This window comes from Silene latifolia, chromosome 6 (assembly GCF_048544455.1).
Source record: "Silene latifolia isolate original U9 population chromosome 6, ASM4854445v1, whole genome shotgun sequence".
Lineage (NCBI taxonomy): Eukaryota > Viridiplantae > Streptophyta > Magnoliopsida > Caryophyllales > Caryophyllaceae > Silene > Silene latifolia.
Genome location: NC_133531.1, coordinates 94,750,487 through 94,765,582, shown reverse-complemented (window position 1 = coordinate 94,765,582; position 15,096 = coordinate 94,750,487). Strand labels below are relative to the sequence as shown.

Here is a 15,096-nt window from a genome sequence, read left to right as displayed (position 1 = left end):
GACCAGGTGCTCAAATGGGTGAATGCTCAAAATCAGATGCCAAAAACCAATTGCTGGAAGAGAAAATGTTCAAGCGTGGGCCAATGATTACGAGTCTGGATCTAAGATCGCGTCAAAGTCCGAGTCCGAGTCTTAGGCTTTCTATCCCATAATTGTTCTAGTGTCTTTCTTCGTGTCCATTTTCCGTTCCTAGTGACAACCTGGGGGCTGTCCCACGAATCACATGTCTTTTTGAGTCTGTGTTAAATATACATTCATTATTCATTTCAATAAAAGTACACTATTTAATCAACATATTCTATCCTGTCTCTTCCTTTACCCTTTCATGTGACAACAAGAATAAATTTGAGACATTTTAAAACAATTAGCAACGCATGTCAGTCGATGTGAGTGCACTTAAATGATGTTCCATTCCAAGTTGTAGAGGATCTGAAACTCCGTGTTCATTTTCCTTACCTATTGCATGCCTGGTAATAGAAACCTCGCTATACCCTAGTTTAGGACGAGCCTATCTCAAGAGATTCTAGGATGAATCCAAACCATATCCCTTGTTAACGATCTATGACAGAAGGCAAGCCCATTCCCCACAATAAACAACATGTGTTACTAAAAACCAACCTGTTTCACACTAAAGGTGCTAGTCTGATCCAAATCCATGGTAGCAAGCAAATCCAAGATGATACGAGCCATAATCAAAGACAAAGGCTCAATCAAGAGAAACTGGTGTCGATATCCAAGGCCACAGTTATGCCTGTAATCCAAGACAAAAGAGTCAAAAGAAGAAGGCTCAATCAAGCAAGCCAATGTCAATATCCAAGGTCAAAGTTATCTTCAAAAACCTGAATCAAGAATCTGAGCAAAAAGCCGAGATATATTCTACACCAAGAATCTGAGTCTGAATCAAGAACGAGTATGAAATCAAGTGCTGAACGGAATACTGCTGAAGTATATATAGAATCAAGACATCGACTAGAACCCCTCACTTAGCCCATCACACACCCTAAGTCCTTCTCGAGACCGTTACAGGGAGATAGTTAGGAATTTTAAGAATCCTCTCAAGCTCGTCAAGTATACCCATCCTTTAGGGCCAAGACATGGAAACTTGATCCCGCATCAATTAACCTACCTTTATGTGCTCAGGCTACATCAAGCCAGGAGACCCCATTTCCAAGCCACATTACAAGCCATAATCCCATCAAGCCTCAACTCCACAAAATCAAGCTCCAGAGATTTGTTTCATCAAAGCCTCTTATTTCCGAGCTCCACATTATATTCCAAATATCCAATCCAGTTTCAACTTGACCCATGCACGGAGTCTTCAAATACTTTGCTACTCAGGACGGGACATACCCAGTTCATCCTTAGGGTCCACTTCTAGGTATGCTCACACGACAAGGATATTTTTTACAAACTTAATTATACCTCTTTGGTCGATGATCAAAGGGAGTTATCTCAAATCGATTCTTCGAGTCACCAAAGGAAATTACCCTCGTGACCCCTTCACTTTAAAGCCCTAACAACATAGCTTAGGCACACACCAGAACTAAGATCTGGTTTGATTTCACTTCACGTGAATACGTAGGCAGTCCTCATGGACATAACCATCCCAATTATCAACTTTCAACCTCAATTACCACGCTAACCATGAACTTTCAACCTCAATTATCGACACCCATTTTATGACCATACCTTTCCATTTCATAAACTTCCAACCACAATTTCCATTTCTACCTCTTTACTGGGGGCTCCCTTTTGTCGCCCAGTCTCTTTTTTACTAAATTCCAGAGTCATCTTCTCATCCTGGGGGCTTCTCTTCTAAGATGCCACCCTTCCTTTATTCCTCTCTCATTTAAGTCAAGCTAGTGCTCGGTCCAGGCGATGGCAAAGGTCTTAGATCGATTCTCCAAGTCATCATGCCTCAAGAGGGGTCTCTTTTACAGCAAACGCTGGTGAAAGGTATCCAAGTAGACATCTGATCCATGGCTCATGCCTTGTCTTTATATACCGTCATCATTCTTGAAATTCTTCTCCGTTCGGAATTGATACGCATTGTCACCTACACTTGGCTAGGGGTTGCGCATACTTAAGCAAAGTCTGTCAGAGTCATCTACATGTCGCGTCAGTCAGTCCTATGTCTGTATTGCGCTAGTCCATCAATCTGCGTCTGTATGAGTTGATGTCGCATAAGCCCATTGGATATACATAACGCCTTACAAGCAACAAATCTCACCTTTATTTCAAGTTTTAAACAATTTTATAAAGAAAGAGCTTTCAAAACTTGTATGTTTCCTTCCTCATTTGAGGTCCATGTGCTAATTGCATTTCCTCATGTGCTATGTGTTGTGTGCTTATTAGATCGCATTTTTGTATGGCTACTAACCATGCAGGTAAGTATCAGAAGCAGTGCTCGCTCCAACTGGGGGCTTCGCTCAAGTCTTCATTCTCCACAACGCAGCAGTATTTTGCAGTATTGCTCAAGTCTTCATTCTCCCCGGCGCAGCAGTATTTTGCAGTATTGCTCAAATCGTTATATCCAGCGCAACAGTATTTTGCAGTATTGCTCACTCAATATTTCTCCCATGGCGATCAAGATGTTCCTAATCGTCAATATGTTCCCCAACCAGAGTTCACTTGAGACCGACGTAAGCAGATTCCCCAGTAGTTTCTACCGATGTCCTGCTACCCTCAATATTATTGTTTCCTCACGGAGTTCAGCAAAGCTGTCGTTTTTCAGAAGTTCCCAAACCAGAGCCTCCTTCCTTAGGTTCGTAAACCCAAAGTTAGGATTCTTACCCTTAGATTCTTACATCCCAAAATAGCTTCCTTAGGTTCATAAACCTGCAAGTTCTCATACCAAATGTCCGTAGGTTCATAAACCCAAAAATCCTTTTGAAGTTCTCAAACCTTTTTTTTCCTTAGAAAGCCTGGACGCATGCGTTCAAAATAAGAATTAGTGACCCAGTAGTTTCTAAACTTAACCCTAGGATCCCAATTCCTCTTAGGTTCATAAGCCTTTAAGTTCCCATACCAGCCTGTCCTTTTAGGTTCATATACCAGGTTCATACACCCAGCTCTTTAGGTTCCCAAACTCCCTAGAGTTCATACGCTTCTACCCTTAGGATCATAATCCTTTAGGATCACCTTTTCTTAGGATTCCTACACCCAAACCTTGGTTACCCCTAAGGTTGAACTTATATTTGGCCTCCTTCCCGTCGATGTTTTCCTTTAGGGCCCCACACCCTAGCACAATCCTTACATATCTTTTAGATCTTACCCTCAGCTCCTACGCAACTCCGGAAACATCTCAGGAAAGAAGTTTCAGGTATGGTTTCTTCTTATGGCTGGCGAGCTTCCTTACGTAGTCTAATGGACTATAAACGACCCTCCCCGGATGTCGATAGACTCTAAAATGTTCCCGACAACAGGTCCTTGGCTCAGACCCCTTGAGCCGCCTCGTGTCGCTATAGTCGTCAGGTTGTAATCTTCGATTGACCTGATGGCTATACTTTGACTTTCGCCTTGTCCAAGCCTCAGTCAAAGTGGGGGCTCTGTAGATACCTCATTTCTGCACCTCCCACCAAACACCCAGTGATGATTGGGCCGCATGTCTAGCATATGTCGCGATATTATGACGTTTTGTAAATTATTTAATAAAAGTTAACTCATACACTTGTGTCTACCCCTTGGTTGTCATCTAGGTGTCATTACGGTCATTTTGGCAGTAATTAGAGTACATTTGGAGTCCGGGTCAAAAACCGTCTTCATTTCCTAAAACCGTCAAATCCCGAGTCAAAAAGCAATGTGCTTGTCTACCTAAGTTTAGGATGTCATAAAATGTTATGAGTATATTTCATTTTGAGTCTCATGTCACTTCTTTGGGCTAAACTTAAAGTTTACATTACAAAATGTGCATTTCATTTAGCTAAAATGACAACCTGGCCTTTAGGCCCGTTTTACGAGGTGATAACGACTTTTTAGGGTCAGGCCTATTTGACATACAGTTCTAGATCTTTGCTTTAGCTTTCCAACGCCACCAAAATCACCTTAATCCGAGTCTTGTAGAGAAAGTTATGCCTAAAATACGACAGGCTGTCAAACGCGTTTTCTACGCGCAGAAGGATCCTACCCGAGAAAGGACGCAGCAAGCACTGCGCCTCTTCTGAGGGACGCAGCTCCTGCTGCGCCTTTTCTCAGGTCTTTCTTTTTGTCCAAGTTTTCGCGTTTCAACCTAAGTCGGTTGGATCTTTCCTTCCGTATCCTATTCTAAACATAATTCCTCCGTGTGTTTAGTATAAATAGAGGCCTTTGCCTCACATATTTTTCACGCGAGTGTCCGCCGTTCTCTTCTCTCTTTGCATTCTAGACCTTGCTCTAAGCTTTCGACGCCTACGTGCTTGATCAATCGACCAGTAAGCTCAGATCATTCTGAGTCCCATTCACGTTTGTATGACCGACCAATTTGACTACTACACAATCAAATAATCAATCTTTTTAAATCCTTTTTTAAAGGGCACTTTCATATTTGCATAGATCGAGTCGAGTTACCACTAAAAACCGAGTAGTTAAATCTCGCGATGCTAACATGTAATTCTGAGGGTGTAAAATCCCATCTTTTAATCTTGTTTATATTATTGTTGTCTTTTATTTTACGAGTTTACATCATATTAATGCCAAGACGATAATTTGTTAAAACACACGTTTCAAACCTTATTTCGTCAAAACTGTTCAGATCTGACGAGTAGAAGAAACGCAGTGTCTGCTGCGCCTTCTGGAAGGATCGCAGCTTCTGCTGCGCCTCTTCCAGAGGCTGCTTTCAACTGCTCTGTTTCTTCTTCTCCTCGGATTCGATCTTTTCTCCTTCTTTCTTTTTCAATTCTTTTCCTTTCTTTCAACCTACATCTTTTAATTAGCTTTCATCAAATTATTTTACTCATCAATTTATTTTCTTAAACCTTTTCTTCTTTAGTCGGTTTAAATCGCTAATTCTTCATATTGGTTGGTTTATTCCGTCTCATACTCAAATCTGGGTTTTAGTGACTCGCTAATTAATACTTGGTCTCTTAAGCTCACTTTTTGTACATTAAAGTTTCTGTTTATTTTTTAAACTCAACCTATAAGCTTTCAAATCCGTTTAATTCGTCTTATAATCATTAGTAATCGATATTAATTGGTTTGAGACGGTTTTTGTAAATAAAATTCATTCTTAATATTTATCATTCGAGTTTAATCATTAACATGTAAATACAATCAATTTTTATAATCAATCAACCATAACAACCAACCGAGTCTGACTTTTACAGTCAGAACCTATCCCGGAACAGACGCAGTGGGTGATGCGCCTCTTCCAGAGGACGCACCCATTGCTGCGCCTGTTCTTGGTTGGCTTCTGCCTCTGAACTCCTTCTCGCTTCGACGTAGTCTTACACTAGAATATGTTAATCGACTATTAATTTCTTTTATCACCTATTTGACCATATTTTAAATCTTTTAATTTATTTTTGTCAGTTTTAATTTATTTCCTTATTTTCCAATTTTCGTTATTTTCCTTTTCTTTTATTCCATTTTCTTTTATTTCCTTATTTCTTCAAACTTCCTTTTCTTATTTTCTTTTTCTATTTATTTCTTTTTCTTTTAAATTTTCTTTTCTTTTAATTCTTTCCTAAATCCCGTCTTTGGCAATTATATGATGTACATTCAGTTTTAAATTATATTTTGTTCTTTTATCTTGCTTTTTCACATGTAATTAATATAAATTCCAACTTCGACATAATTAATTACTAAATTACGTGTTAACCGACATAGTTTAATCTCACATGTTAGGATTAATCTATTGTTTGTCGCATTGCATGCATATAATCGACGACATATCAAATATGAACGATTTCCCTAATCATTAGTAGAGGCCGCTATCGAGGCGGGCGGGATTACATGTTCGATTAAAGACTTCCTAATACGTACCCTCACCCCTTACTCCAGATCTCTGTGAACATCCGTGTTCATTGGCATCCACGAGAGTCATTCTAGACATAGAATGCTAAGGGTAACAAGTTCTTAGTGTTCATGTCACTACTTTGTGTCTTGACATGACACGAGGTATTCGAACGGTTCCAATTTTCCATAAACATTGGTGGCGACTCCACAAATGCAGGCTTATTCAACCTTTCACTGGTTTCAATGCCTCATAAATCGGTAACGGCCCATGACGTGCTTTGGTTATCCAAGGTTCCGTGGGAGAAGTACCGTCGCCTTAAGCATTCACAAACGCGCGGGTGCGCGCGGCGCATTTATCGTTTGAGTTTCTTAAACTCATCTATTAGTTTGTTATATCCAAATAGGTTGTTGAGACAACATTGAACCTTATTAAAGTGAACTGGATTAACATAGTAATTGCCCCTGGTCACTCATATGAGGTGGCGTCTCTAAGTGACTAGAGTGTGAGTCGACTGATGACAAGTTCAAGTGCCATAAGGTCATAAGAGATGACTAGTCGATCACATAGGCAGACTGTAAGAGATACTCTGTCGGGCAGTGACCGCTTATAGAGTTCTGGTAATTTGTGCAGCCTGGTCGTGGCGAGAGCTACTATAGTATTCTTTTGAGTCAATTCTTTGACTAGAGACTGTTTGCCCAAGTTAGCACAGTTTCTGAGTGACTTTAAATTATGCTCTACGACTGTCGTAAATGAGGTCAAATGGGCATCTTTTGGGTCATGATGAGCTGTGGCTAGAAAAAGTAAATAGTGCGATAGGAATTGTCCACCCCTTTGTCAGGGTTATTTAAAAATCTCAGGGCCACTCGAGGAGTAGTGAACTGAAAATGCGTGGCCACGCTCGGAAGGTATCTACGGTAGATAATTCCGGTCAGACAGTTACTCTCCAGATCGAGGAAACCACTCTCGATATGATCACTTGCAAGGACGACCTGCAAGACACCTTGCATTGAGTGGGACAAGAGAATTGGTGACGCACACTTGTCTCGGACAGGTGGGAGATTGTTGGAGTATGTGTCCTCAACAATAGTGCGATCACATTATTAAAACTCATAATAAGAATACATAAAGGGATGATTCATTTTTATACGTCAACTGATCAACATTAATCGATAATGATTGGCTGACTAGAGTTTGACATTACTGTCATTTGACGGTGGTGATCAGTTGATCCCTTAAGGTCACACCTAAAGGACAATTCCCTTAATAGATAAATTAATTAATTGTATAATGATACAGATTAATTAATTCCTTAAAATTGAATAATTTACATATGTGAGTAAGAATATGTATCTTATTGTAATTCGATTAAATAAGATTTAATTTGTTTTACTAATTAAAATGTTATATTACTAAAATTTTGTTTATGAAACAATTAAATTAAGAATGATTATTTAATTATAATTACAATGTGTTGTAGATTATATTAACATGATCCATTTTATATACTTGTGATTGTGAATTACTAGTCAATTATTATATATAATTGAATTAATAGTTTTAGAATATAAATTGTTCAAAATCTAATTTATTTAGATTACTATAGTAGTAATAAGAAATAATATTGGATTATATTTTAAGATTAACTACTAAGATAATCTAGTTCATTAATTAGTAGTTTAAGGGGTTGTCTTGGTGTAATTGAAAGGAGGTACTCACATCATTGAGACTAAGGGGATTATCCATTTATTTTGAGCTCAAGAATAAGTATAGAAAGGTGTTCTTACTTGTGCCCTAATCTGATTTCCGCTATGTAAGAAGTATTCTTCTTAAACTTTGATTTAATAATGTTATGCATGTACTAGATTCACATCTAATTATAAGAGTTATTTAGATCAAAAATTAAAGTGTTTTATTTGAGGGTTATAGAATCCTTTCAAGTGGTATCAGAGCTTAGGTTGTTGCATGCATAATCGACTTAGTTTTTCCGACTAAATTAAAACTAGAAATTTGTGATTTATATGATTAAGCCACGAAATTATTTTGCATGTTAAGTATTCTGGTCCTAAAATGTATTTAGGTCATTTTGATGATTTATGGTAATTTTTGGCTCATTTTAATGATTTTTAGTAATTTTATTACATTTTAATGTATAAAATGGTGTTTAAAATGCTAAAAATAGTTAGACTAAGTTTCTGACCTTGAATTTTTTATATGACCTCACATGCATATTTTACTTATTGTATGTAAAATTTCGTATAAATTTGATTTATTTTGCATAATTTATAATTTTTATGAGATAAAAATGACATAAATGGAGGTAAAATGGTTAAAATTAGTTAAACTTCGAAACAGGCCATGAAATTTTAATATGTTGTCACATGCACATTTAACTCACTGTGTGTAAAATTTTAGATGAACTTGATTCATTTTGCATGATTTATGAATTTTTAGTGTAAAAATGACATAAATAGTGACTATTTTATCATAAATAGCTAAAACAAATTAAATGGCATGAGAAAATTATTTTAGGTTTCATTTTTGTCCCACATATCAGATCTAAAGTTAGAACATTTATTAGATTAATCTTCATATGATTTAGATATTTTATTAGATAAAACCGATAAATTACAACTATATTTTTCTCGAAATAAATTCGAAAATTTTAACCTTGATTTTTATCATTATAAGTGTCATGGAATTATTCCAGAATGTTCAAAAATTTGAAATTCAAATTATGAAATTTTTGTAATTAAATTTGGATTTATTTCATAAAAGGTTATGATTTTAAGGTCAAAAATGAGCATATATGTTAAATCAAGTTGAATTATTGTCAAAAATTGAGTAATGACTAATTTTTGAGTCCTAAAAGGTTAGGATAATTAACTTGGATTAAAATTTGATTTTAGTATTATTTTGTGATTTTAATAAGTTAAAGATCGCGAATATCCATAAAACCGGATTATATTTACGATATAAGTTTAAATAGGGCGATTTGGCTATAATTTGGCATGTTAATTACATATTATAATGCTACATATTTTATTGATGAATGTCATATTTCTTTTATATAATTTTGAATTATGTAATTTTATCTTAGTATGGCCTTAGTTTTAATCGATATTACCCGTAATGTAAGGGAATATTGATTCGGTTGTAATTTATTGTGATCTTGTATCACTTTTATTTTATTTTATTAGATTTTATTTTACAAATGTATAATAGGAAGTGCCATGTACATTTTATTATTTAATTATTTGTAATTCCGGAGTTCCCTAAAGACGGTGCCATTCGGAAAGGAGTTCCGATCGAGACGGTGTCTATCCTTGGGAGGCGAGTTCCGAATTTGTAATAGAATATAAGGTTTTCTATTTTAGGAAAGGCCATACTAGGAAATTTTATTTTCTTTATTTGCTTGCTTTATATGTTTGCATGCATTGCCAAATCGCCATAACTTCACATGCATATTTTATCGTCTTATCGACTATTTTCAATTATAATTATCGAGTATTCATCGACTTAGTTCACTTAAAGATGATAGATAATAAATCGACAAGACCTCTCACATATTTAAAATTGAGATTAGCCTTACCAAATAGTAGGACTCATGAATCACTTTGACATTTGGGGTAGATTCGGTACCCCGGTGTACTTTCATTTATCATTGGGTAAGTGGGGTAATAAAACGTTATTACACGCGAAATTGGGTTGGACTCAACGATAAAGACTAGTCTTATGTTCCGGGGCTAGAGATGGAATTTGTGAAATACATCGACCGAGAATTCTATAGTAGAATAAATTAAAGAGTTAATTCACCAAATTTATGCAAGTATGGGATGTATCGGTTTCCCGTGCCCATGTTTGTGTAAAGATGGATCTCGGAATCATTTATATAATTTAGGTGCGAGGTCATTATATAAATGTATATTTTCCTTAAAAACCGTTTTTATCATTGTAAGAAACCTTGATCTTACTTTTCTATTTTATTATGTTATGCATGCATAAGATCAACATCTATTTTAATGAGTAATTTAGATATAAAATTAAAGGAGTTTAATTAGAGGGTTCTTGAATCCTTTCAAGTGCTCTACTACTACTACTACTACTACTACTACTACTACTACTACTACTACTACTACTACTACTACTACTACTACTACTACTATTATTATTATTATTATTATTACTCGACTTAGCTTTGCTATTGCTAAGGGGGTGGGAGCCTAGATTGTGTCTAAGTTGCCCACCAATTTTTGTAAAAATTGATTTGATCTCAATAAAAGTCGCGGTTTAATAATAATAATAATAATAATAATAATAATAATAATAATAATAATAATAATAATAATAATAATAATAATAATAATAATAATAGTAAAGAAATTAATATAATAATAATAATGATAACAATAATAATAACAATAAGAATATAAAATAAGAATAATAATATTAATGTTGAAATAAACTAATCTGAATTGAATTAAACTGAACTGAACTGAACTTAATGGAACTGAACTGAACTGAACTTAATAGAATTTATTGAACTGAACTGAATTTATAAGAACTGTTATTAAGTCCAAAAGAACAGGGCCTAAGTACAATACATTATGATACCTACAATAATCTTATATCTACATTTTAGATTTCACACCAGTTATAATTTAGAAAGTTGATATAAAAAAAATGGTAGAGTATTTTGAATACAACTAAGAAATATAGAGTATAAATTTTTCAAAAGTATATGGGTAGACAAAGTAAAATTTTCTTGAGTGTGGCAAGATGGGACATTTGAGACAAACTTGCAAAAAGAACAAGGCAAAAACTGCTAATAAGCCAAAAGATGCTCAGAAACTTGTCAGCAAGACTGTTTATGTTCCAAAGAAGCCCTGTGTGCTAGGTGGTACCTCAACGACTTCAGGGCACAGTAACTGGTCACTTTGGAGGAGGAGAGGAGCTCAGAATGCTGTGAGCTAGGCTCTGACCCTCCTACCTCTGAGCTAGTTGCCTCCCCTGAGATTGTTGAACTGCACTCAGAATGCAACAGGAAGAGCCCTGTGAAGCAGCCTCAAATAGCCTTGAAGAGAGGCCCTTCACCAGAGGCTAGACATAGTGTTAGAGTGGAAACTCAGAATTCCTTCAGTTTGCTCTCTCCCACTGAGGAGGGGGAAATAATTGAGCAGGGTACTTCTCCTGTTACTGTCAATGCCTTAACAAATGATCAGGTGATTGACTTGGTGGAACAAGGAGTTTTAGAAGGAAACAGCACAGTGGCAACCTGGGCACTGGGTGTCACCTCCAAAGGAAACCAATTTCAGGAGGAAAATGCAGGAGATACAGTGTGCATGGAGCATTCTAGGTGTACTGCCTCTATTACAGGTGACCCCCCTGATAATCTCTTAAAATGATAATATCAACTTGGAATATAAGAGGTTTTAATAAGGCTGTCAAGCATAGTGAGGTTAGTCGTTTCCTCAGGACTAATAAAGTGGATATTCTTGGCATTTTGGAAACCAGGGTTAAGAAAAATAAGGCTAATAAAATCATTAGGACTAATTTTGGTAGATATAATTCCTTTTGTAATTACAACAAACACCACAATGGTAGGATTTGGGTTCTTTGGAATTCTACAACTACAAAAGTGGATATTATTGAGGAACACTCCCAGGTTGTCCATTGTTCTGTGAGACACCTTGCCACTGGTAGGAGTTTCTACATCTCTGTTGTTTATGGTAGTAATAATGCTGGTAAAAGAAAGGAGCTTTGGGATTCTTTGACTCAGTTTGCTACAAAGGTTGATAACTGGACTGTGATGGGGGATTTTAATGTGGTAAGGCATCCTGATGAGAAGATCAGTAACACTCCCCCTGTCCTCTCTGAATTAGTGGACTTTAACACCTGTCTGCACAATTGTGGTCTTGATGACTTGTCTGGCTCAGGTTGTGATTTTACTTGGTTCAATAAGCATGAGGCTGCAACTAGAGTCTATTCAAAGCTTGATAGGGTGCTGGTTAATGAGAACTGGCTAAACAAGTTTTCTCAAACCACTGCATCTTTTTTAGCTCCTGGTATTTCTGACCATAGCCCTGCCATGCTGTATTTCCATGATGCTGATTTGCCCAAGAAGAGGTTCAAATTCTTAAACTGCTGGACTACCCATGAGGATTTTAAAAAAATTGTTACTAATCACTGGAACCTGAATGTGAAAGGGAACTCAATGTTCAGATTAATGGCCAAACTAAAAAATATCAAGAGTCATCTTAAGCTACTGCATAAGGATAATTTCTCAAATATTAGTGATAGAGTTAATGCCAAGAGACTAGAACTAACCTCTTGTTTCCAGAACCTGAGATCCTCTCCCCATTCTACTGAGCTCATTAATCAGGAATTGGCTCTCTCCAAAGAATTTTGGCACCTCAAGGAGACTGAGCTTCAAATTCTCTCTCAAAGAGCTAAGAGTCAAAACATTAAGTATTCTGATACTTGCTCTAGATATTTCTATGCGAAAATTAAGGAGAGACAGCAATGCCAGATGGTTGGTGACATCCAAGGTACTGATGGTACTCACTATTCTGGTTTGGATAATGTGGGTGCAGCTTTTGTGGAGTATTACCAAACTTTTCTAGGGACCCCCACTCCTACTACTCCTGTGGATCCCTCTGTTATCTCTCAAGGGCCTTGTGTGCAAGCTGATGATTGCCCTGATCTAGTTAGGAATGTGACTAGAGAGGAAATAAAGCAAGCTATCTTTGTTATTGACTCAAATAAGAGTCCTGGGGTAGATGGCTTTGCTTCTGGGTTTTTCAAGGCTGCCTGGGACATTGTTGGCAATGACTTCTGTTGTGCTATTGAGGATTTCTTTAAGACTGGTTTCATGCCCAAGCAAGCTAATGTTACCATGGTCTCCCTTATTCCAAAAAAACAGGTGCCTCAAACTGTGAAGGACTTCAGACCCATTTCTTGCTGCTCTGTTGTTTACAAAACAATAAGTAAGATCCTCACAAATAGGCTTAAGGCAGTAATGCCTAATCTTGTGGGTCCAGAGCAAGCTGCTTTTGTAAGTGGCAGGAGTTTGTTTGAGAATGTAATGTTAACTCAGAGTTTGGTTAAGGGCTATAACAGGAAGAACCTTACTCCTCGATGTATGCTGAAAATTGACATCAGTAAGGCTTTTGACACTTTGCAATGGGATTTTATTTGTTCAATGCTCACTGAATTGAAGTTTCCTCCTAAGTTCATTACTTGGGTGATGGGTTGTATTACTGGGTCTTGGTTCACTCTTAAGATCAATGGATCTCATTATGATTTCTTCAAGGGGAAGAGTGGTGTGAGGCAGGGTGATCCACTCTCCCCTTTCCTCTTTGTATTAAGCATGTAAATTCTGTCTAGAAGCCTTAGGGATATGTGCAAAAAGCCCAATGTTTCCTTTCACCCTAAGTGTTCCAGACTTGGCCTAACACATCTGGTTTTCGCTGATGACTTAATGCTTTTTACAAGAGGTGACCTACCTTCTGTCCAGCAAGCAGTTACTATTCTTGCTGAGTTCTCCAAATGGTCTGGTCTCACTGCTAATTTGGAGAAAACAGAGGCTTATTTTGGAGGTGTCACTAACTCAATCAAATCCCTGATTCTTACTGCCATTGGACTTAAGGAGGGGAGCTTCCCTTTTAGGTACTTAGGCCTGCCCATCCATTCTTCCAGGCTTACTGTAGAAATGTATGATGCTCTTCTTCTCAAGCTTCAGGCTTTAGCAGGCAAGTACTCCACTAGGTACCTTTCCTATGCTGGACGAATACAGGTGCTAAACTCTGCTGTGTTTGGATTGTGTAATTTCTGGTGTATGGGTCTGTTGCTCCCTAAGCAAGTTTCCTGCAAAATCATCAAAATCAGCAGGGACCTGTTTTGGGGAAAAGAAGATGGGTCCAGGAAGCATGTTTTCAAAAGTTGGCAAAGCATGTGTGTTCCATGGGAAGAGGGGGGTTTCAATATTAAAAATGTAAGCAATTGGAACAAAGCAATCATGCTCAAATGGCTCTGGTGTTTGGATCAGAACCAGGGTGCTATTTGGATTAGTTGGGTTTGCAAATACTTGACTGACCAGAGTTCCATATGGCATCTGCATACTAAAGAATACCACCCAGAAAGCATTCGAGGGATTTTGCATGTTAGAGAGGAATGCATTGCTAAGTTTGGGGATATCTTGGCAGTACAAAGAATTCAGGCTCAATGTGTTGCTAAGGGTAAGTTTTCTCTGGCCAAAGCTTATCATGTTTTACGAGATACCTTCCCAGCTCAGGCAGTGTACAAGGCTATCCATAATGGTACAATGGTGCCTAGACATAGAGTAACAACTATGATGGCTGTCCAGCATAAGTTAGCCATTGTTGATCAGTTAGTTGTCAGAGGTATGTATCTAGTGAACTGGTGCAGCTTGTGTAAGCATGAGGCAGAGAGTTCAGAGCACCTGTTCTTCAGGTGCTCTTATTCTGCTGCACTTTTATCTGCTGTTAAGAGGTGGATAGGTCTGAATTCTAGTGCCAATGACCTTGCTTCTCTCCTTCTATGGACGAATTGTCGTAGCAAAAGGAAGCACTGGAAGAATAAATGGATTAGCTGCAGTCTTGGCTGCCTTGTATCTGCACTTTGGACTGAACGAAACCTCAGAATATTTGAGGGCAAAGAACGAACTGCTCCTCTTCTACTCAAAGATATCGTGTACACTGTGACTACTCTTTTGCTCCATACGGTTAATGAAAATGTATATATGGCTGTGGTAGATGCTTTGAATGAGAGATCTATTGTTTTGTCGGATTAATATACGATAGGATTGTATAGATAGAGGCGGAGGTATAGATATATTGTATAGGGGTTATTTTACTTGTAAGAAACTCATGTACTCCTCATTTTGTTGGAATATATGAAAATACCTTTCTTGCAAAAAAAAAATAAATAAATAAATAAATAAATAAATAAAAAAGTAAAATTTTCTAAAATTTAGTAATTTACTTAATAAAAAAAATCACGAAGTACTATGAATATAAAATTACGAGATTTAACTATACTAATATATGCATCAACAAAATAACTTTTCAAAAGTTTCATCTAAAATCTACTAATGAATTAACTTTATGCCTTCAATCCAAAAGATGTATACCTAAGATCTACTTTGA

The 15,096-nt window shown here is 37.0% G+C and overlaps 1 protein-coding gene across 1 annotated transcript; it reads left to right on the top strand.

The window, feature by feature from the left end:
- Nucleotides 1-13,328: 13,328 nt before the first annotated feature.
- On the top strand, nt 13,329-14,741 carry LOC141588372 (uncharacterized). The gene has a single exon (XM_074409818.1). The coding sequence runs from the start codon at nt 13,329-13,331 to the stop codon at nt 14,739-14,741; it is 1,413 nt and encodes a 470-aa protein (XP_074265919.1).
- The last annotated feature ends 355 nt before the right edge of the window (nt 14,742-15,096 follow it).

What these genes read in the sequence shown, in the direction of transcription:
- LOC141588372 (XM_074409818.1), top strand. Translation starts at nt 13,329, where the DNA reads ATGTGCAAAAAGCCCAATGTTTCCTTTCACCCTAAGTGTTCCAGACTT.